Below are 23,685 nucleotides of genomic sequence, written 5' to 3' on the forward strand. Positions count from 1 at the left end.
CTGACCTCTGTACAAATATAGTGAAACATGTGTCTTCAGCGTGATTGTATTGTACCATATCCTTCTTTTCCATTTCTTGTTCCACACTGCCATATAAAATTATATAAAAATTAGACAAGTGTGGATTGCCAGTATTCCTGTCATTTGCTGTTTCTATATTATGCCCCAAACCTGCAACAGCCTCCAAAAGGAGGCTAGCAGTATGTATGAAATAAAATAAACCAGTTTAGAAAGCTTGTGCCTTTCCTTGCATTTTGGACGGAATACAAGTTCTCGGGCCATACAGGATCTGCAACTGCTATGGAGGGTCGCACGGACAAGCTAGGCGCTGCCCGATTGTCAGCATATTTTATGTATATACTGAGGGATACCCCCCCCCCCCCCCTTTTTTTTTTTTTCTCACTGTGGCTAAGGCCAGACAGGAAAGGAAAGAGGACAGGCCACTAAGGGATAAATTTAAGAGAAAGTGTAAGGTCACTAGGGGTGAGTTGGCTCATTTTCCAAGGCTAGGGAACAGTGGCCTATCTTACCTTTTCTGCCTAGCCTTGGCCACACTGCCATAAGTTGTCTCCGAGTGTAATTGAAATCGAAAATGACTATTAGTGGGATTTGTTTTTATGCTATGTATGGCGTAAATTTTTTTTCGTAGCCAAACTGAATCTCCCTTTCATGCCTGGCGTCTGCCTATAAACTCGTCGACTTTGCGCCTGATTTAAGCGAAAAACGCCACCTTCTGCGCAAATTAAATTTTCAAAATTCGGGGCCATTATCATCATTATCGTTTTTGTAGCGTCTCGCGCCATCTGTTGTGTATGTACACCAAAAAGAGAAAAAAAAATAAAACATTCAAGATGGCTGCCTCCATGTTTTGTGCTGAGATGCATAAGTGACCGTCTTTTTTTGAAGATTTCTCGTCCTGAATGTTTACCCATAACAAAGTTTCACGGTCCTCGCTAATAAATAACACGTCCCGCATCCAAGGTGCTGCTTTTTCTTGCAGGTAAGGACATAAGACGTCAAAGGGCCGCCGCACGTCCTCGCGACGGCGCGATTGTTCCCGCTATACGAGATGTTGCGTTTTGTTGCGTCGGTTGTTTTGTGCTTTATGAAAGTTACATCTTTGTGCTTAGGTTGAGAAGTGTGCACCTAAGTGCCAAGGAATGGGTGACGCCGGGACTAAGGAGGTTGAATCAGGACAAATGCAGCTTTTCTCTGGCTGTCCAAACTCTATTTTGATCTGCTTACCGCTGTTTTTGCCCGAATTCCATCGCTTTTAATATACTTTATTAACCTTTTTTCCTCGCCCAGCACATTGATGAGCACTGCGGCTACGTAGGGCCCATCACGCGGTATTAGAGGGAACTGCTCTTGATGGCATAGAATGCCACCACGGTAGGGAAGATTTCTCCTTTGGCTACTACTCTTGTCTGCACCCCTCGCTCTGTTGATGACATTCGAAACGGCACCGCATGTTCATTTACCTTATGGAATGAAAAACGCAAGCGGTTTAACTACTACCGAGGCACTTTTTTGTGCGACTTTTATGCTTCTGAGTGTTCTTTGCTAGAAGCTCTCCGGCACCGATGCTTGCTGCTTGTGCTAGTGGAACGGTAGAAGTAGTAGCGTTCACGGTTTACATTGCTTGAAAGCAGTTTGTCTAGTGAACGCTTAGCAGACTTGCAGCTTGTGTCAGCAATACGGCTATTTAATGCAGCAAAATAGAAAAATATTAATGCCATTGTCATGAGGCGAGCCCAAGCTTTTAAGAATGGAATTATCTAGTGGTTGCATAGCGTTTGACCCAACAGACAGATGACTCCACAGGCTGGGAATATTTAGTCAGCCATTTCCTTTCCTGTCCTGTGTACGTACTCTCTCTCTATTTTGTAATGTTGGTAATTTCCTACACCTAGAATAAAGCAGCTTGTGCTCTGCCCTGTGAATCATTTAACATCTGCTGTTCTAGACCTGCTCAGCACGAGTGCCAATGCTTTTTTGTGGGTAGTGCACTTTACTGCCAAATAGTGTCATAAGCTTGAGCTTATTGAAGGCACTGTGCAGCTGAAAAAAGCCATTTAGCAATCGCCATTCCTTGCAACTTTCAGGCTCCAGGGTGTTTCCGAAATGCAAATTTATTGAAGAACCCTGGCTAGTTTTGTTCAAGCTTGGTTGCGGGCTAGAGTGCATCACTTTAAATGATGCACATTAGCCAGCTGGCAAACTTGCACTGCAATAATTTGCACAATGCTAACGAATTAGGAACAGCCCAACAGCTTGAGTAAGCTTGAAGCATGCAATAAAAATGGATTCCTCACAGTTAAGCAAGGTGCGAAACTTTTGATTATCGGTTTTCAGATGGGCATCTTATGCACAACAGCTGTGCAGGAAACATGGATTTCATGTTTGGCGAAAGGAATCTTGGCTTTGTACACATCTTTGAATGAAGCTGAGCATTGGGCTTTTCAAAATGCATCATTTCATTTTTTGCCAGCTTTGTGGCCAAGCTTTACCTTAGCTTTGTCACTGCAGCCTCCTTGCAGGTTGTGCACAAATGTTGCTTGTTTGCCAGGCAAAATCTTGTAGAAAATGTTTCTGCACCTGCCTACAGGTACACCAGCTGGGAAAACTTTTCATGCCGTGGATCTGTTTTCAGCCATGTTCACTTGTACCCTGCTGCGGTGGCTCAGTGATAAGAGAGCTTGATTGCTGATCCCAAAGATACAGGTTTACTCTCAGCTGCGGTGGCAGCTGATGGAGGCGAAATGCAAGGCGGCTTTGTACTTTGCGATGTCAGTGCACATAAAAAACCCAGGTGGTCAGAATTTTCTGGAGCTGTCCACTGCAGCATCCCACATAGCCAATAGACATTAAACTTGGTGGCTGTACCAAGATGCAGGCCACTAATCCGCTTCTGTTCCTAATGCAGGTGCTAGCAGCAGTCTTCACGCACACGCTTCTTGCCGCCCCGTCTGGGGTGGGAATGGCGCCATCCTATCTACCGGATTATCACGACGGTGATATGCATGCCCGTCTACTCACCGCCGTCAACGCATCAAACCTGACAGTATCATCCCTGCAAGACTGGACCCTCCCGAAATCTTGGACATACCCATCGTCAACGACGGCATCGGACACACTCAATATAAAAGAGCGGCGTTCATCGGCGACGCTCTGTGGGCTTGGTGGCTGTACCAAGATGCAGGCCACTAATCCGCTTCTGTTCCTAATGCAGGTGCTAGCAGCAGTCTTCACGCACACGCTTCTTGCCGCCCCGTCTGGGGTGGGAATGGCGCCATCCTATCTACCGGATTATCACGACGGTGATATGCATGCCCGTCTACTCACCGCCGTCAACGCATCAAACCTGACAGTATCATCCCTGCAAGACTGGACCCTCCCGAAATCTTGGACATACCCATCGTCAACGACGGCATCGGACACACTCAATATAAAAGAGCGGCGTTCATCGGCGACGCTCTGTGGGCTTGGTGGCTGTACCAAGATGCAGGCCACTAATCCGCTTCTGTTCCTAATGCAGGTCAGTAAACCATACGCTTTATATGCAAAGAAAACTAGCAATTACTTTCTGGTACAGCTTCCGAGCCCACAGTGTTGTGTCGACGTCGCTATTGATTGTTTGGAAATTGTACGTTACTTGCTATTGTTATCTGGGGATATAGAAATGAATCCGGGGCCTGATATTACTACGGAGGTGCTTGTTGAACTAAAGACGTTGTCCTCTGGCCAGGCTACTCTAATCAGTGACGTTCAGGACATTAAAAACAAGCTAACGACAACAGAGAAGACTATTAGCGATTTAATTCAACGGATTGCCGCTTTAGAAATTCATTATCAAAAACTTGAAACTTTGTCAACAGACGTAGAAAATGTACAGAGTACCGCAGAGGAGACGTCTAGGCTGGTGCGGGATCTGGAGGACCGAATTGATGACGCCGAGAACCGCTCGCGGAGGTGCAATTTGATTTTTTATGGCCTTCCGGATCCTACACCATCCGAAACATATGTCGAATCTGAAGAACGCATTATTCACCATTGTTCCGATACCCTGGATTTAACATTAGACAGTAAAGATATTGAACGTGCGCACCGTCTTGGTCGTCACAGTACGGAACGTCCGCGTCCCATAATTGTAAAGCTTGCCCATTTTAAGACTAAGCAACTGATCCTCTCAAACGGCCGCAAACTAAAAGACACTGACTTTAGCATTGGCGAGGATTTCTCCCGCCGAGTTCAAGATGTTAGGAAACAACTTGTCGCCTTTGCCAAATCAAAGAAGGTTAAATTTTCCTTGCGCTATAAAACCCTCCATGTAGGCCCCAAACGCTATTTTTTCGACGAGACTGAGCAGACAGTAAAAGAAATCTAGCAATCACGACGAAAACATTCAAAACAGCCACGCCCCCGAACATGTCACCGTGCTAATCTTTCGTTTTCAGCAATCTTTACTAACATACGCAGTTTTATTCCAAAGCGGGATCTCATATCAAACTTGGTGCTTTCATCCGATAGTAACTTGCTGGTTTTAACAGAAACTTGGCTGACAGATAACATTGGTGATGATGAGGTGCTTGCTGATCTGCCGCATTTCACTCTCTTCCGTTCAGACCGCAAACACGCACGAGGGGGAGGCGTTTTGATAGCGGCGAGCAATCATTTATCATTCACTAATATAGACACTTCATCCGATCTCGAAATAATTTGGCTCATTTGCCGAGCAGCACCACACTCAGTACTGCTGGGTGTCTGCTACAGACCACCGCACAAGACCCCCAATTTTTGCCAGCAGCTAAATATCATATTAGCTAAATTAACTAAGCAGTATCCGAATGCTCACATTATACTCTTCGGGGATTTCAATTACCCGACGATAAACTGGAATAACTTGGCTCATTCCGTAGATAACCGAGCTGACACTAATGAATTCATCGATATTTGTTCTAATTTTAATCTTACCCAGCTAGTATTAGAACCTACGCGTGTAGTAAATGAATCTGCAAACATCCTAGACTTAATACTAACAAGTCATCCCGAAAGTTGCTCGTCCATTACTTACTTACGGGCAATTAGTGATCATAAAGTCATCCACACAGAATTTAATTTTATTCCCACACCGCGCCACAATCCGGGAAAGACTATCCGATTATATGATAAAGGCAATTACGAAGCATTGCGGAGCGAGCTCGGCACCTATTTCCCATCTTATAAAGCAGCCTTTAATAGCCGATCCCTCGAGGAAAACTGGTCAGTATTCCGACAGAAGCTTAACTTCCTCGCAGACAAATATATCCCGAAAACTACATTCCATGATAATCACCACCAGCCGTGGTTCACAAAATGCCTAAAAAAACTTGAGAATAAGAAGAAACGCCTATTCCGGATAGCTAGAAAGAATCCGAGTACTTGCGCATGGGATAAATACTATGCCGCCGATAACTTGTATTTAACAGCAATTAAAAACGCTAAGCGATCCTTCTATCATAATGACTTGACCAAAATCCTAAACACAACCCCAAAAAAGTTCTGGCAAATCTTAAACCCTAAAAACACGCGTTCGATTACACTCAATAATGACTCAGGCGAACCACTTAGTGATACCGAATGTGCTAACATCTTTTCAGCTGCGTTTTCTTCCGTTTTCACGAGCGAGCCTGATCTGCCCTTACCCACTCTACCTACTATCATTGCTCACACTATGCCTATCCCAAATATTTCTGTTAATGGAATACTCTGCGTAATAGATAAAATTAAACTTTCATCATCAGCAGGCACTGATGAAATAAATTCTAAACTTTTAAAGAACATTAAGCATGTTTGTGCTGTATATTTATCGCTACTGTTTGCTCAGTCTCTTTCCACAGGCACAATACCAGATGATTGGAGCAAGGGAAAGGTCGTTCCAGTACACAAATCCGGTAACAAAAACTCACCATTAAATTATCGTCCTATTTCGCTCACTAGTGTACCATGCAAAATCATGGAGCATATTATCTATTCTGAAATCATGCATTTTCTGGATACTAACAATTTCCTTCACCCTGCGCAACATGGATTTCGTAAAACCTATTCTTGCATCACACAACTCGCAGTATTCCTCCTTGATATACACGCTAACCTTGATTTGAATATTCAGACAGACGCCATATTTCTAGATTTTGCTAAAGCATTCGATAAAGTTCCCCATCGACGCTTACTGCTCAAACTTTCACAACTGAACCTGCACCCTAACATCTTAAAATGGATCCAAGAATTCCTTGCGTACCGCTCGCAGACAGTTTCTATTAATAATCAGTGTTCTAATTCCGTCCCTGTAACCTCAGGTGTACCCCAGGGCTCTGTCCTAGGCCCTCTCCTCTTTTTAATATATATAAATGACTTACCAGCCCTCCTCTCATGTAATATCCGTCTATTTGCTGACGACTGCGTAATCTACCGCTCAATAAATAACATCTCCGACCAAAATGCCCTTCAGGATGATCTTAACCGCGTTAAAAAATGGTGCGATGATTGGCTAATGACCCTTAACCCAAACAAATGCAAACTCATTTCGTTTCACCGCAAACATCAACCCTTTTCTTTCTCTTACAGGCTTGCTAATACTTCAGTAGAGCTCATCCACTCATATAAATACCTGGGTGTCATATTGAGTCATGACTTATCTTGGCGCGAACACGTTACTAACATAATATCATATGCGAATAAAACCTTAGGATTCCTCAAGCGCCATTTACGTCATGCACCTACAGATGTAAGATTACTCGCCTACAACACACTGGTAAGACCTAAACTTGAATACGCGTCCCCCATTTGGAGCCCCCATCAAGGATACCTCATCGATGCACTTGAAGCCATCCAAAATCGCGCAGCTCGTTTCATTCACTCTCAGTATTCATACGAAGTCAGTGTATCATCCTTGAAATCGCAGTCTAACATACGAAGTCTTTCTTTCCGTCGCCGCATCGCCACCCTATCCCTTTTCCACAAATTCTACTACAGCTCACTCCGCCAAGAACCATACATCTGCGCACCTCCGCCACGCATTTCCCATCGCACCGGCCACCCACTTCAAGTCGCTCGTCCACGCGCCCGTACCGTAACCTTTTCGTCTTCCTTCTTTCCACGAGCCGCGTCAGACTGGAACGGCCTATCCCACTCCGTCGTTACCATCACCTGTCCATCATCCTTCAGTGCCAACATTGAAATGTGTTTATCACGTGAAAATCTGTAAAAAAAAAAAAAAGTGCAATATTTTATGATTGTCTACCCCACCCCTTATGTAATACCCCGAAAGGGGCCTTTAAGGTTAATAAATGAAATGAAATGAAATGAAACCCCATAAACCGAACAGAACACTTGTCAACTGTAAACTTCCATGAGGAGAAAACAATCTATGCAGCTCAAAAGCAGGCCGTGTGGCTGCAGACAGTTCACCAAAATGTACATGCGAAATTAATTGCAAAATAAAGTACAATCCCTTTGTGCACGTTACATAAGGCATTGCAATCCAAGGCAAGCACATATGGTGGAGGTAGGTGCAGCGTATGTCTAGTTATCAACAGGCAGTATTTCTGTGCATATCAGCAAAGTATATGGGGTTTTATTTCCAGGCTGTAGGAGGGCCACAATTTTAGCCTCTTGGGAACCTTTATTGTGCACTACTAATACTGCTGCATATCATACGGGCATTTTCGCATATTGCCTCTATTGAAGCAGCATCACTTTTCTATGTAAAAGTGAATATTCTAGTGTCTCATTGCAGGTCGGCAATAATCATTGTAAAAATGTTGAGAATCTTTCAGACGACTGTGTACAAACTTGACTAACTACACATAACTTTCCACATCCACAAAACCATATGCTGGCTTAGTCCTTTATCTCAGAGCTTCATTTGTCATTGGCAATTGTGCCAGTATTGCCAGTGACAAGTGGCACTTGTCCAACCTGCTCTTACATTGCTTGCACTGCCAATGAAAAAGGAATAGATCTGGTAAATACATTGATTGCATTTTCAACTCTACAGAGCCATAGTTATCCATGGAAAAAAAATGCACATTTCAGTCTAGCACACATTTTTGGCATGACAAAAGTCATTTTATGATAGTGCCACACACAAAGAGTGCCGGTGGCGGTGATGCCTCAACAAAAAAGAGCTCTTTCATAAAGTAGTTCAGACAGCAGCTTCGCTGACAATCTAGAATTTGTACCTGACAGTTACTCTGACCCCGTTTGCGATGTGCGTACACTGGTAAAAAAAAAACAAAACAAAGATGGCGAAGTGACAGCATGCTTTACTAATGAAGGAAACTTTTTAGAATTAGAATAGTATGAAAAACATTACAACTAAACCTGCCGATGTTAGTATGTTTTTTAATTTGGCGGTTACAGGGTTAACATGCAGCTAACTCCATATAATTAGCATCAATTAAATGCTGTGTATCTTGGGGACCATCATTAACAATGTCATGCATGTGAGCCATCACATGCTTGAGTTCATTAAACATACAAAATACGTAGGCACCTTTTATTCAGATAGCATTTGTATACAAAATCAAAAGCACCATGGCAATGTCAGAAGCAGCTTAGGCATATAAGCACAGCCTATTTTGAACATGATGTGGAACAGGTTCCTTAGCCCTCATATTTTTCAAAGTCGGCTAACAAACAGATGTGCATTTGCAAAAACCTGCATGGTATGCAGATGAGCCATTCCTGCCACTAACAAAATGAGCCACTTCACAGATTTCTATATGGTCCTTCCAGTCTTTGAACTCTGCAAAAAGAAAGATTTTGCAAGTTGTCAAAAGTGAGTCTCAAAAAAAGACAGCAAGAAACAGAACTCTTGTAGACTGGAAAATACAAAATAAAAAAAAAAGTACAGGTATTGCCAACACCAACGGATTGCACAAGTAAACTGCGTATGTTGACATCAATTTTTGGAAGCAGATTTCAGAGGCTAGGCTACACTGCCATGCAGTCAGCCATAACTACTGCTGGATGAATGTCAACATATCCAAAATGAGCTAGATAACTTCTTATCAAGTTGTCCTTTGTGTGCCTTCATAGAGGCTCTGACTAGGCTCAAACATGGCAAATAGACTTGTCCTCCGCACTCATTGGTTCTTTACGATGCCTGTCACTGGAAAGGCCTAAAGCTTTTCCTATTGGTTCATTGACTTGAACGAGAACATCTTCGGTGTAACTCCGCCTGGTTGGGTACTTGAAACAAAAGTTTAAGAAACACCATCACCAACCAAATTTTTTATTAGAACCCGACGTTTCGGGTCCAACTCGGTCCCTTCCTCAGGGGCGACTAAAGTTTGAGGCCCGCAGTAGCAGGCACACGTGGCGAAGTCCAATTGTGTAGCAGAGCCAGGGTAGCGTCCCCAGATTCCTGTTCACTGCTGCAGCTGTCAGCCGGATGAACTGAAAAAAGATGTGACGTCTTTTGAAAGGATTGGTCTCCACATCAAGTATGTTCACCTCGTCAAAGGCGATTTTGTGGTCTGCGCATTCGCAGTGCTCGGCGAGGGGGGGTTGCTTTTCGAGTTCAATTGCTGGGCGTCATTTTTGTGCTGCAATATGCGCAGACAGATTTTTTGTTTCGCCGATATAAGAGGCAGAGCACTCCGAGCACGAGATTTTATAAATAACGCCTGGTTATTTTTCTCTAGGAATACGGTCTTTTGGTAGCGGCAGAAAACGGCAGACTGTTGAGGTAGGTTTGTGCGACACACAGACGTGTTTGCGCAGGATGCGTGCAAGCGCCTCACTGGTGCCCGCCACGTATGGGAGCGCAATGCGAGGGCGCTTCGTCGTTTCCGTGTTGACCGACCCTCTTGTCCTGCAAGCTCGACGGCGGAAAGCACATTGGAATAAAGGCGCGTGTATAGCCATTCTTCTTCAGATCGGCTAAGCATAGGCCGCTGCCTGCTACTGCGGGCCTCGAACTTGTCGCCCCTGAGGAAGGGACCGAGTTGGTCGCGAAATGTTGGGTTCTAATAAATAATTTGGTTGGTGATAGTGTTTCTTAAACTAGTGGTTCATCACAGCGATTAACAAGCTAATGGCAGAAGGAGCACAGGTAACGTCTTCAAGAACCTACATATGCTCTTTGCAACCATGTGTTCTTATTCCATCATTTACTATCAGCCAAAAAGAACTCAGTACTCTGTTTGACAGCATTATCTGCACATTGGATTCACTTTCAGAGTTTATTTCGTTGCAACAAGGTGCCAATCACGACAAAGGCACTGGTCATCGAACAACAGAATGCCCAGTGCTCAGTTTAAAGGCAACAAGGAAACAGGTAAACCTGCCAAGTACAATGATCAAGAACAATGTAGAAGCAGTGTTGTGTTGTGGCAATCATTCGAGGTAAATCTCTGTGCATCATCATTGTACAACAAAAAGAGTAAAAGCTGCGTCCAGGTGGTGTAAAGTGTGAAAAAAAATAAATAAAAAATAAAAAAAAGCTTTGCGGTATGACTTTTCCCTCAAAGAAGCATCGGCCCAATGCTCTACATTGAATAGAAAGGTAGGCAAAAATAAACATCAAGCAAAATATAAATAGTGTCCATCAGTTATAATAGGGCTTTAGGCACACAACATACAATTTCTGGACATGTATCACCTCTGGGGTACTGTCAGTAACATCTGGGGACAATTCCATAGCCCATTTCATCTAGATGAGTGAACTTGATTTGCGGAAACAGCAGCGTAAAATTTATAGATTTCATTAAATCCACGATGGTGATTCAGCATCCAAACCTAGAGTCGGTCTTCTGGCTTGTAATCTTCATTGTCATTGTAGGTTACGTTAGGCATTGGTGCCTTGCTGGCTTTTTATGCGCAGCTGGGCGAGTCGTCGGGCTACTTCTGCACGCTGAAGGTACGCAGTGACACTGAGGCTGTCCTTTTCCGTTACATGTGGCATCAGCATGACATCAAGTGCTGTATTAAGGCGAAAGCCTTTAAAGGGAAACTGCACCGGTTGTAGATTTTGATGAGTTTCAAGGAATCAAATGATTACAGCTTCCAGGTTAAGCATGCAAGATATCTTCGCGCTAGCATTTCAAACAATGGCACAAATAGCGATTTAAACCGCTTCAGCTATCGAGCTTCTCCTCACCACACAGAGACGCTTGGGGGGCACATAATGACATCATTGACGGCACCAGTATGTTTCCCGCATAGAATGGCTTGGTTGGAAGAAGTAAAAACAAGGCTACCAAAATTGAAGGCCCAGAAACATTGTTTGATGGCATCAAAAAAGGCACCGCATGATGTGGGCGAAGGTAACGTAAAGAAAAAATATTACCATCCGTGATGTCATCATTGAGCTTCTACGCAGTCCTTCAGTGCTGTGAGGAGAAGCTCGAATTGTAATCGTTGATTACTTCATCAGTTTTAAAGATAGCACACAAACACTTTGCAAGCATTACCGACAGCTTATGGAGAGTCAAATTCTTGAATGTCGCGGAATTCTCAAAAAGTGATGCAGCTGCGCTTTAATGACTCATACTGTCGGCGTTCGTTCGGTCACAATATAGCTTTCAATCAAATTACATCACCTGAAACCGAAACTAATGTCATCGGAAAGGTAAAAATCCTGCATCCACCGGGAATCGAACCTGCATCCCTCGCATCGCCAGCCTAAGCTTTAACCAACTGCGCCACGCCCGGGATTGTGAACTGCACATATATCTTGTCTACAGTGATTTGGTTTGGTTTGCGGGGTTTAACATCCCAAACCGACTCAGGCTATGATAGATGCCGTAGTGCAGGACTCCGGAAATTTCGACCACCTGGGGTTCTTTAACGTGCACTGACATCGCATAGAACACAGGCGGCCTTGTTTTCGTCTCCATTGAAAAGCGGCCGCCGAAGCCCGGTTACGATCCCGCATTCTTGGGAACAGTAGTCGAGCGCCGTAACCACTGCGCCACCCCGGCGGGCCCTTGTTTATCATGAGGATGAGTTAAAACACACATCATAATTCTCCTTGTCTGCGTGATGCTAATGCGGCCACTCCCCTTTGTAGCGAGGGATCACAGAGTTCTTCATTAGGCCAATAAATAAAGGAGTAGAAAAAGAACAAAATACCAACTGCTGTGCATTGGTCAAAAGTCCAGAAAAAAGAAATGAGGAAGGAAAAGGGGGGAGTCCTTCAACAATCTTTTCGTTTACGCCACCAGTCAAGGCGGTGCTTTGTCACCTCTACTGCCCTACCCAGGGTGTGCTCTTTGGGTGGTGACATCGACTGCAGACCAAGTGCTGTCGAAAGAGTCTCCATCAGTGCTGATGTCGCAGTTGTAGGGGGGAGGGCCACAGTTTCGGGCACTCGATCACAACATGCTGTATGGTTTTATCGGCTGCGTCGCACTCGGAGCACTTGTGCGCAGAAAACCACACCGTGCCTCGCAGAGTAACCCGCTGCCGTCCGCTGTCTCGTGTGTTGTCATAGATGTTCTCATTAGCGATCGTGTGTTTTGTGCTGGAGTCCACCGCCAGGGATGACTTCGCCCGTGCTTCGCTGTGCCATCTCTTCATTTCTGCTTCCCAAACCTGGTTATGGATCTGCTCTCTCCACGCAAGCTGGAATATCTCCAACAGGCCGGCTTGTGGAATTCCGTACTCCTCTGCCAACCTTCGCGTTCAAAGCATCCATCTGGTGTTGGAGCACTTGAGTACGATGTACTTTTATACCTCGCTGGACCATCTATGGCGAAGTGCTCAGCCGGCACTGCAAGGCAAGCTTGCGGTTGTCTCACATGCGACGATAGTAGCGCTGACAATGACGCTGCAATTAGTGATAATGACAATGACAACGGTGCATTTAGTTAATAATGATAATGAGAGCAAACGGATGCACCGTGTGCACCAGCAACGCTCAGCCTTTCGCACTTCTGCAGTGTAGATTCCACAGTACTTTTGGAATTTTCGGGCTCCCTGCCATACACAAGGTGGAATGGAGTTGACCTGCTTCTCCGCTCCTAGCCGGCAGCAACAGCGCGGCAGGCTACTGTGCTGACATTAAAGCGAGAAACTAGTTACATCGGCTTAACTTTCAGGCCGACTGACTGTTAATTCATGCAAGGAGGACAATGCCACGGACAGCGAGAAGTGGGTTTTTACACGACAGATATTATGATGTGCTTCTCGCTTTCTACAACGATAATTAGTCTGAAGAAGCCTTTGGCCCTTTGCTTCGGCGTTGCGAGTCAGGTAGTCAGTTGCTACTATTATCCACTTGTTGCTAGATGTCAATGTCGGGAAATGACCTAGTAAGTCCATGCCGATCTGTTGGAATGGCCTCGCAAGTGATTGGTTTGGTTGTATATCCTGCAGTCTTGTTAGCAGTGTTCGGTGGCGTTAGCAGTCGCAGCAACTCCTGACATAGTGCGTGACATTAGCAGATAGACGAGGCCAATATGGGCCAATATTATTTAACCTGAATGCGACTCAGAGTAAAATAAAGTTTAGATGCCCAGCTGTGGGCTCATCATGAGGTGCCTGTAGGATTTCATCGAGAAGGCCCACAGGGTCAAGTAAGTAGGCGGTCAGGGTGTGAACGCCATTATAAAGCGCAAGGGAGGCTAGTCCACGTTTGAACACTCTTAAGTGGCAAGGATGACTTTCCTTCAAGGTAGTCGAAGTCTGAGTGCTGAAGTTGCGTGAAGTAGGCCCCAAAATAGCATCGTTATTGTCTTCTTCCAGCACTTTTGGACAGGGGCTCGTGAAAAGCAGTACCATGTGTGCGTGGCCAAAATAGGTGTTTAGAGCAGCTCTTGGAGCAAGCAAATATGCTTTTTGGAGCAGCTAAATGGAGCAGAAAGCAGGACAGACGTTCTGAAACAGCTATGGAGCAGAAATGTTAATGTTTTATAGCAGAAATATCGGCTTTTTGAAGAAACTTCAGAGCATGTGGTCAATTAAATCTCCAATAAGTCATAAAGGCCTTTCTACCCTTCTTGGCAGCAGAAATTGTGCTGCTTACAAACAGGCCCGCTGTGTTCTGAAGATGTTTTACTGCAGACTGACTGTAACCAACATGTGACCAGCGTGCAGTTTAAAGGCCCATTCACGATTGAGGATTGCAAAAGGTGTGCTATTAAGGAACCGCTCAGACTGACCGATGTTCACACTTGCAAAGGCAAACCGTGGGTCGCTTTCCCAAATTGGCCTCATTCAGAACGAGACTTGTCGACCTTGACTGCTCACCAAAACAGAAGCCGGATGTAAACCGAACATCAACTGTGTTGCTGATTGGTTACCGATTTAAGACCAGGAAGGAAACGTTGGACATGTGCCTTTTTATATATGGGAGCGCTTATTGCTAAACAAGCTAACTCTCAAAACGTAAGAATAATGTGCTTCAGATTGTATGCTTAAATAATACAGCATGAGCACATCTATTTTGGCCTTCTCGAGAATCTCTAGACGAAGCCCAAAACAAGTCCAAGGATCGCTAAGGTTGCACACTATAGTGAAGGCTCGCCAAAGTAAAAAAAATATGCGAATGAAATATTTTTGCTGAAGAAAGAAAAAGGCTCTTAGTGACCACAATCCACGGCATGCATGCAAGAGTGCCGCAGTCACCATGAATAGCAGAAAACATGGGGATGATATCGTGTGACGTCAGCGCCCAAGGTTGCCAAACCATAAAGCTGCTTTCGCTATTAATAATAAAAAATCATTATAAACTATCTACTGCACTGAAATCTCAAATTTCGAGGACTTATAATTAACGTGAATGGAGTGAAATGCAATAATCAGTTTATGCTCAAATTTTAGCTGTCATGACCCCTTTAAGTGAATATAAATAGTTCAAGCATATGGTACCAACATAAGAAACACTACAGAATTATATGAAAATGTAACTGAACTACGAGCACGTGAATGAATTAAGCTGCTAAATTTGAAAATAATACACAGGACGCGGGCAGAGTCATTAAACAGAGCCCTAGAATATAATTTTTTCCATCTCCTCACTTTCAGGTGCATTATCTGCTCTGGTTTAGAGCTCTGCTCTTAGTTTAGTGACTTCACATAAAAACAGAACCTCATCTGGACGTAGAACTTCTCTATACGAAGAGTAATTTTTCTGTCATGGGCAGAATATCCAGGCTCGGGAACCTCTGGGCTTTTCAAAAACATCGCAAAATTATGAATGTTGCTTGTCTTAATCTCAATTATTGAAATTAAATAAATAATTTAAAGAAATCGAATTTTCCAGCGTGTTTACGAGCTTTGCAAGCTCTGCAGACGTATAAAGAAGACTTCGGTGGTCAAAATTTGAGATGAATTCGTTTTGTTTTTTGTTTTTTTTGCACACATAATTTGCTCAAAATTAGATACAGAATAAGTATTACATTTTGATTTGTGCCTGAACTTTCGAGCCACATATCTTGCAATATACCGGGTGCACGAGGCATTTGAGGATGCAATGTTGGCTTCAGGCAGAGAATATCTCCAGCAAATATATATATATTTTCACCAAACTTTAGGAGATATTTCTCTTACTGTTTATTTTCACATTACTCAATGAATGCGCCACTTGCAGCAATAACCAATTCAATTCGGCTTCGGAAATGGCTGCACGCACGGATCAGGTGGTTCTTAGAGGTACTGCCCATTGAGTTCGCAGTGGCGACCTTAAGAGTTTTTTGTATTATGTGGCCTTTTGTCGGCTTCTCTCTCAACGACGCCAGTGATTTCAAATCTGGACAACTAGGAGGCCACAAGTTGGGAGTGATGTGGAAGTTGTTGGCCAGCCACTCGTGGGTGACGCAGGCGGTGTGGGCGAGAGCCGAATGTTGCTGAAAGACACAAGGTTTTCCTTTCGAAACAGTATCAGTCCAGGGCTTCACAACGGTGGCAAGCACCTCTGCGTACTCGGCAGCATTAACGCGGAGTCCTTCTGCAAAACAGTGTGGCAGCATGACATCACCCTTGTTGCCGACGGCTGCTGACACCATCACACACAGAAATTTTGTGTGCAATGCTGTCGGCACCTCATTAGCGCTTCCGTAAAGCCATCTTTCATTATGGCAATTAGCTTTTTGGTCTTGATCGAAGTTCTTTTCATCTGAAAGAAAAAAAAAAGCATTCCAGGCTCTTCAGCTTGCCTAGCAAGCGCTTGGACCAGAGCAGACAATTCTCCCGACCTTTACCAGAAAAGAATTGCGCCCTCCTCATGACACAGAAATGGTACCTCACGTCCTCGTGCACAGCAAGCCTGGCAGCTGACTCTACGACACATCGAGCTCCTTTGCAATGTCCCACATTGACTTCTCTGGGTTGTCACTCACAATGACTTGCAGCCTCTGAAGAAAATCAGGTGTTCTGACGACATCTGACCGCTGACTGTGCTTTTTCCTTTTCGCCACAGATGCCACGTCACCGTCACAGCACATCAGTTCTGTTCGCACCTTGTTAACAAAAGACCTCGCTACATTCAGAAAGTTGGCAATTTCCAAGTCGCTGTGGCGCACGGCCAGTGCGATGAGGACTGCATGGCGTTTCATTTCCTGTGTCAGCTTGTACGCTTCCATTTTTCAACAAACTGCGCAGTATAAATGATAAGGGGTCAACCAACAAGAAGCCGCATGCCTAGATACATATGCTGAGCCTGCTGGTGTCTATGGTGATAACGAGTAGTAACCTCAAATACCTCATGCACCCAGTGAGCTACGAGACTGCTATAACTGTGCCTAGTGACGGGCAATCAAAGTAGCTTCAACGTCCTCGAGCTTTCCCTCGTGAAGCAAGTGGTCAAATTCATCATTCGCAAAGAACACGCAGTGAGCAAAAAATTACAGGCTCTCAATTTGTGTTTGAAGTTTTCAGGTGCAATCAAATCCATTCGCTACAACCCATCATGCTTCGAAAATCTTAATGAAAAGCATGGGTAAAAAATTGTTCAGAGTGCAATACGAAAGACCTGCAGTAGACCTGCAAGTAGTGCTAAAGGAACACTGAAAGAAAAAGTAGGCTTGCAGCTATGGTATACTGGCTCCTAATCACAAAAACACCACTTTCAATGAAAACAAAACTCTTATAAGGTAGAAAAAAGAGAACAGAAATGCAGGCATTGCAGAAATACAGAAATCGCAAATGCATGCACAATGGCATGCAAGGGATCCCGGAGGCTGCCTAACATGTATTACGGTTGCATGTTTGAATTGTTAACTTTTGTTTCAAAAATGGCAAAAAGACAGGCTAAATAATGGAAGCCAAAAATAAATTTGCGCTTGGCAGTGCCACAGGCAGTCAGTTTCGTTTTGGTATGTTTTGGTTCTTTGAAGTCACAGCTATGCATTTGGCATCACCACATGGTTTCATTTTTGATATACATGCTTTGGTTTACAAGTGCGGAGCAGCAGAGTTTTCCTCTGATGAAGTTCATGCCTCAGTAAGCGCTTCTCTATTGAAAAATCTGGTATGAAATGCACACAGGATTGTTATAACTTACTGGGCAGAATAAACCTCCACAGACCTGAGTGGAGCTGGGAAAGAAAAGGAAGGCTGGAAAAAGTAAGATTTAAAATGGCATGGGTGCTTAAAAAAAAAAAAAAAAAAAAGAAAAAAAAAAAAAGACCAGCCTCGAAAGGCATTTAATCCTAAGTCTTTTGGAGTTTTAACTGAATGTCTTAGCCATTGCGCCACACGAACAGCTGAGACCTCGCGCATTACATTACTTGTGTAGTGCAATTGCATTTTTTTACACACATTTTTCACTCACCGCTAAACAATTGCATCCCAAGTGTGCTGAATGCTTTTGCTGGCTGTTGATAGTGTCACCGATGTCTCATATCTATGATAAGCATAGGAGTTTGCCAAACTATCTCGTAATATTTCTATTTCTCTATTTTCTGCTGTCCCAGCGTGCATGCACAGACCTTAATGGCACATCAGTTTGCCATCTGCAGGGCAGCGACGCTAGAGTACACCACATAAGGTGTAGACACGCAAGGAAGCATTGAGTGAAAGGGAGCTCAGTTGGTTCATATTAAGAAATACAATAGTGAAGGAAACTAAATAAATTGAGCAAAACAGGCCCTGTGTACCCCTTTTTTCTTTTAACTTTCTGCCACAATGCATTGTTCACCCCTTGCTGCTATTCAAAAAAGACCATCTGTAGCAGTCTTTACTCGTCACTCGTGATGGTAGCTGGGCAATGTCAGTGGCCGCATCCATAGCTTCGCTAGCTACAAACTTTGCCGCCACGCCGGCACTCGTACATTCTATCCTGTTAGTCAAGTGACCTCAACTCTAAAAAGCACCGCATGCTCTGTGGGTGCCAAGGTCAAGATTCACTGCGAGAACTTTGCAGTCAAGCTCAGGATCTATGCCTGGTGCAAACAAATAGACGGCTTTGGCGAACTGTAGCTTTAATTTCAGCTGCTGCTAGATTGCACTGCTCGCTATGCATCAAGAATCACGGAGTCTATGTTTACACCATCGTTTGCGTCATTTTCGCAAGTCTAAATCCCTTGGAAGGAAAACAGACCTCTTCAACTTCAAATCGAAATATCTCGGCAATAAATGTGTCTTGCTGCCGGACAAGTGACAAAAAAGTCACGAAACACTGCACTACTGGAATCTGGCAACAAAAAAATATTGTGATGGGTCCCATACTGCAGAAAATCTGGCATCCATGAAAAATTATGGGCATGTATCTGGCAAGTGGCAGGAAGGTGACGCAGCACTGCAATGACTGTCCGTCAGGTTGTGTGACAACACAAGGCTACATGACATGACCAAGTCAGCAGGTGCTGCCACACAGGGTGCTTTTTATGGTATCAAGTTAAAAAGGAAAACAAAGAGAACATCGCTTGGAGCAATTACGCACCACTATTTGTTTCTTGCAGGTGTATCCGTGACAAAGGTTTGTGCATGCAGGGCTACCTGGAATCACTTGAGGCAAATCCTTGAAGCCTTTGTTATGAAATATTAAATATTGCAGAGGTTCAGCTCTCTTTAAACCAAGTCAAAAGCATTAGCCATCGGCCGGTGCCGCATTTGTAGCTGCCGCTTCAGTCTTGGCTTGATTCCGCATTTGGTAAGCTTCTCGGCAATAGGCTAGTCTGGCTTCTCGTTCGATGTCTTGGCAACCTGTCTGGCATGGTTGCAGTCTCTGTCTTTGGCGCAAGTGGATTCCTCTACATCACACTGCCTCCTTTTGTCATGCCGCCTGGTGAATTCACCCAACACTATGCTCGCGGTCTCGACTGCACTTACCCAGAAATGTTTTAAAGCAACGAACAGAATATGGGTGCACAAAACACAGACAACAGAACATGTTGGTGCCGCTGCAAATGAATGAACGAAATAGCTATTAGAAATGACAGCAGTGCCTACTCTGCTGGCAGAAATCTTGAGCAAAAATTTCTCATCAGTTGGCCCTAATTGGCTATACAAGGCCATGTGACATTTTCCCATGAAAATAGCAGTGACTGAAATTTTTCATACTTTCACAATCATCTTTTAGCAAATAATGACCTGCTTTTGTTTCGCACTACATGCGCCATAGTGTCAGCAAATAAATTGCAATGCTGTTTGTACAGCAAGCGACTGCAGGCAAGGGACACATCTGGGTGATATTTTTGAGGTAGTCGTGTAAGCAAGTTTCCAGGGCAAAAAAATTATGGCATGTAATTTCTTCCTAACAAAGATTACCAAAGTACTGCCTGCTGAGAACTTATTCTCGGCAAATAATTTCAACAGTGTATGGAGCAGAGCATGAATTCGGGCAGCCCAAAAACCTGGGCCGGGCTGGAAAATTGCCGTTTTTATGGGTCTGGACCTGGCTCGGGCTTGACATGCAGGCCTGGGCTTGCAGCTTGCAGTGGCGGAACGAGGCCAGGCTGGGTAAAGCTGTGTATGGCTTCTTTTGGAGATAGAATTCCAGCACTAAAATCATTCCGGTGGTTTATGAATAAACCACTACTAGTACATATGTTGACAGAGAATGAGAGAGAATGACAGAGAGAGAGAGAGAATGACAGAGAATGAACAGAGTTTAATCAGTGCCACTCGGTGTTTTGTCCAAGCAATTTAGTACGAACATGCCAGGCTGCATTCAATGAAACAAGTGAAAAAAGTTAAAAAGGAAAGGCTCAAAACTCGATAGCGAACTGTACTACAATGGAGGTGTTATGAAGTGCTGTAACCTGTCATGCATGACACAGCCCGTTTGCATAAGCACGTGCCTACTGAAGTACTCAACACCATCAGCTTAGGATTTCTCAGAAATCAGTGAGCAAGAGGGTAGCTTCTAACCTTTGTGTTACCGCTAACGGCTGGACATTTGAAGCCTCATAACAGCCCCTGGACAAGGACCTTCAATTGACTGCTCGGCAGGCAGCCATCTGTTCATAAAAATTCTGACCGTCTGCTTGCCCCCCCTTCTCCCCCCCCCCCCCCAAAGAATGTCTCTACGCTACAATAAATGCTGTAGGATAAGAGCTTATTGCTTTAGGAATCTTTACATATCCAATAACATATACATGCAAAATGAACAGACACTACCGCTTTTCGTCTCCACAGAGATGTGACAATGTGGCTGTGATTTCTTCAATGAATATGTAAATTTTGTTTTTTTCTGCCCTTGCCCACTCATGTTCCTGGGGCAAAGTTGCCAGGGGCAGTCTTTTTGTAGGTGATTAAGCAAAGCAAAGAACTTGCACCAAGAGCCAATTGCTTATAAGGAGTCATAGTTAAAATGCCCATAATCCATACCTTTTAAATGTACATTGTGCTAGATAGCTTTACATAAAATGTCTTGTCAAAATATTCTTCACCATGCCTTTGCTTCTGTCAGTGCTTTAACTGTGCCCTTCTCAACCAAGAATATTTTGCAAGGTTTGTCTTTCATCTTGATTTATTGTTATGTGCTAGTTAAGCAATACATTTTTAAGGCGCCTGTTCAGACTTACTTTGCAGGTTTGGCACAAGCCCTGTCGAAGCGCAGGCCGGGTCCGGGCCATTAATCATTGCCGATGGGCTTGGAACCATGGATCCGGGATGGTCTTCAAACGTGGGCCAGGGAAGGGGCTGGAAAATCCAACCCGTGCAGGGCTCTAGTAAGGAGTGTAAGAAACTAAAGGTACAGGAAAAAAAAATCACACACACATAAGGGGAGTTCAGTAGCGAGTTCATTACTTCGAAGCACCGCTACGTGGTCTCCGTGCTACAATGGAGTTGTCTAAACGGTATTTACGTTATCATTTCTGTTGTCTCAACAGAGCTTATCCTTTTGTCGTACCCGACGCAAACTAGGCAAAATTTCATCAAGGGTACGCAGAATATCATCCATATAGCTGCCGCTTTTAGCTGTGAAAGGTTCAGTGCTAGTTTCGAGCTTTTGGTGCTCAATATGTATCACTAGTTTCAAGCTAGTGATGCTCGAGCGATATCATAGGCAAGTACTTCACCCGGATGTGATCAAAACGAACAGCGTATGGAGAATCGGGGCCAAGAACGTAAAAAGCATAAAATGAGCTTCGTCGCCCTAAGCAGCTAATCACTGAAGAGTGCCGTGAGTATCTGGTTGATAGAAGACAAAGCATCAAGCGCCAGTTAGCAGCATCATAAGACAGTGCAGTGCTCGCCTTCAACAGTGCTAAATTGGCGCGTGCTGCAAGTGCATACCTTGGCACAAATCCCTGCAGTATGTGGCAAATAAGAACGGTAAGCGGACAGCATATAACCACGAACATTGCACGCAAAAGGGGCAGCTAAAATTTGAACATGGCGGCACCTTCATTGACATGCTTTGTCCACAACTAAAATCTTTTCACAGACCGGGCACTAACCTTTCTGTACCGAAGCCGCAGCAGATGTGCCAGGGTTGTTCATGGCGCGCACACCAGTCAATTCGATCGCACCCGTCCGTGCAACAGGCACAGTCTCGTTTACTACAACAAAAGCCACGGCACCAAACCACCGCCGCGGCACCGGCGGCATCCCCAAGCAGGGTGGGTGGCGGGCGATGAGCGGTGGCCCGCCGGCACGCCGTGCCCCCAACTAGGGACAATCCGACCTAGGGATTGCTAGGGATTCAGGGCGGCTGTCCAGCAAAAATCCAGGCAACACTGGCATTATTCATGGCGACATGGCGAAAGCGGTGAAACGACGTCGCCTTACCGACGAAGAACAAGTGCAGTGCGACGAATGCGGCAGGTGGGCGTACTTGGAAGAAACGGAGTTTGACGACTTGAAGGCGGCAACGTCGAGTGTCTTCGTGTGTAGGCAGTGCGTCGCACTGGAGGAGATGCGGAAGAAGTCGAGGGCTACGGACGCAGAGATTGGAACACTGCGGGGAGCGGTTCAGGAGCTACAGGATCAACTCCGGGCCCTGCAAAGTAAATCCACTCAAGGATGCGACTCTGTTACAGCGGCGGCCTCCGAGGACCAGGCGGATATCCCCCCGATCGGGGTCACGCAGCCCAACGGTCTGAAGGTTCAGGAGCACGCACCACCTCAAGCCGCAGTAGAGGGCCCAGCGAAAGAGAGCCCACGAACTGGGCAGTCAGACGCGAACCTGTCACCACCCGCAATAACGGATAAGGCACAAAAAGTCGCGGCAGCCGCAGAACCGGACGTTCAGGCTCGGTCTGTCGTACCCGGTCCCCTGCAACACCCACAATGGATCCATCCGGAGGCGAACAGCAAGCGCTGGAGAAAAAAGAGAGGTCGAACACACGGCGCAGATGTGCAACTACCGCCTGAAAACCGACCACCCGGCAAGAGGCAGACCGGAGAAACCCGACAAGAGAGGGGCCCGCCCTGCGAAGTGTGGATCATCGGAGATGGCAATGCGCAGCGAGTAGCTGGAGGACTCCGCCGCCAGCTGGGAAAGAACGCAGAGGTGAGGTGCATCTATGAGCGCCACATGTCAGTGACCGTTGCGCAGCGGATACTGAGCGAGCATCAAGACGCCGCATTAAGCAACAGTCGCTTGCTAGTCCTACACGTAGGAGTAGCGGACGTAATCGAAGACGCCCAGCCGGAAACAATCGTGCGGACAATCCACCAGCTCATGGCCTCATACAAACAACAGCTTGTAGTCTGTTCTGTCCCAGAGATCGTGACACGCGGCAAAGAGGTAAAGGCAAGAGCGATGCTCCTAAACGCACAGCTCAAAAGGCTATGTACGGAGGCGAAGGCCGTGTTCGTCGATGTGTCTCGCGTACTCGAGGGTGACAGACGGCTGGCGAAGGATGGAGTTCACTACCTGGCCAACACAGCAAGGCAGATAGCAAAAGAGGTGGCATCGGTGGCTCGCCCTTTTTTAGGTTTACACCAGGCACCGCGGAAAGAGAACCACAGCTACATGGGGCCGGCCTCAAAGCGAGGTCGCCCCCCTCGAGGAAAACAGGGGCCACCTCAAGACAAAAGGAGCCCTGCAGACAGGAGCACCAGGGAGTCGGACCAGGCACACAGCCAGATGAACTTGGGGAATGCAGACACCTCAGCGTCCCAGCGTCTCGCACAGGTGCAACCCAGCGGGACACAGCTGCAACAGTGGGAACAGCCAACCAACGAGAAGCAGCCTGTGATACAGACAGCCAATGTATGGCCTACTGTCTCGGCGCAGATACCCGTGACATCACCGCATGGAGTCCCTACAGCCCTCCAGATGCCCCCACTGTTCCAGAGGCG

At 45.3% G+C, this 23,685-nt stretch overlaps 1 protein-coding gene and 1 long non-coding RNA gene across 4 annotated transcripts; one reads left to right on the forward strand and one right to left on the reverse strand.

Moving 5' to 3' along the window:
• Positions 1–862: 862 nt before the first annotated feature.
• On the forward strand, positions 863–6,603 carry LOC146194215 (uncharacterized). Its single transcript, XM_084597299.1, has 2 exons — positions 863–1,000; positions 2,927–6,603. The coding sequence occupies exon 2, from the start codon at positions 2,981–2,983 to the stop codon at positions 4,385–4,387; it is 1,407 nt and encodes a 468-aa protein (XP_084453425.1). The 5' UTR covers positions 863–1,000; positions 2,927–2,980; the 3' UTR covers positions 4,388–6,603.
• Positions 6,604–8,525: 1,922 nt separating this feature from the next.
• Positions 8,526–22,109, reverse strand: LOC146194216 (uncharacterized). Of its 3 annotated transcripts, none has more exons than XR_014705838.1 (3): positions 21,837–22,109; positions 20,958–21,075; positions 8,526–9,441 (listed from the first exon to the last, which is right to left on the reverse strand). It is a non-coding gene; the product is annotated as an uncharacterized LOC146194216 (long non-coding RNA). The 3 variants fall into 3 exon arrangements; XR_014705837.1 differs by having other exon boundaries at positions 8,526–8,788; positions 21,837–22,108; XR_014705839.1 differs by lacking the exon at positions 8,526–9,441 and adding an exon at positions 10,220–16,105.
• Positions 22,110–23,685: the final 1,576 nt, after the last annotated feature.

The sequence above is a fragment of the Amblyomma maculatum genome, chromosome 3, assembly GCF_055883805.1.
Source record: "Amblyomma maculatum isolate TAMU_Amacu chromosome 3, ASM5588380v1, whole genome shotgun sequence".
NCBI lineage: Eukaryota > Metazoa > Arthropoda > Arachnida > Ixodida > Ixodidae > Amblyomma > Amblyomma maculatum.

Excerpts from the sequence above, each read along its gene's own strand:
- LOC146194215 (XM_084597299.1), top strand. The coding sequence starts at position 2,981 with ATGGCGCCATCCTATCTACCGGATTATCACGACGGTGATATGCATGCC.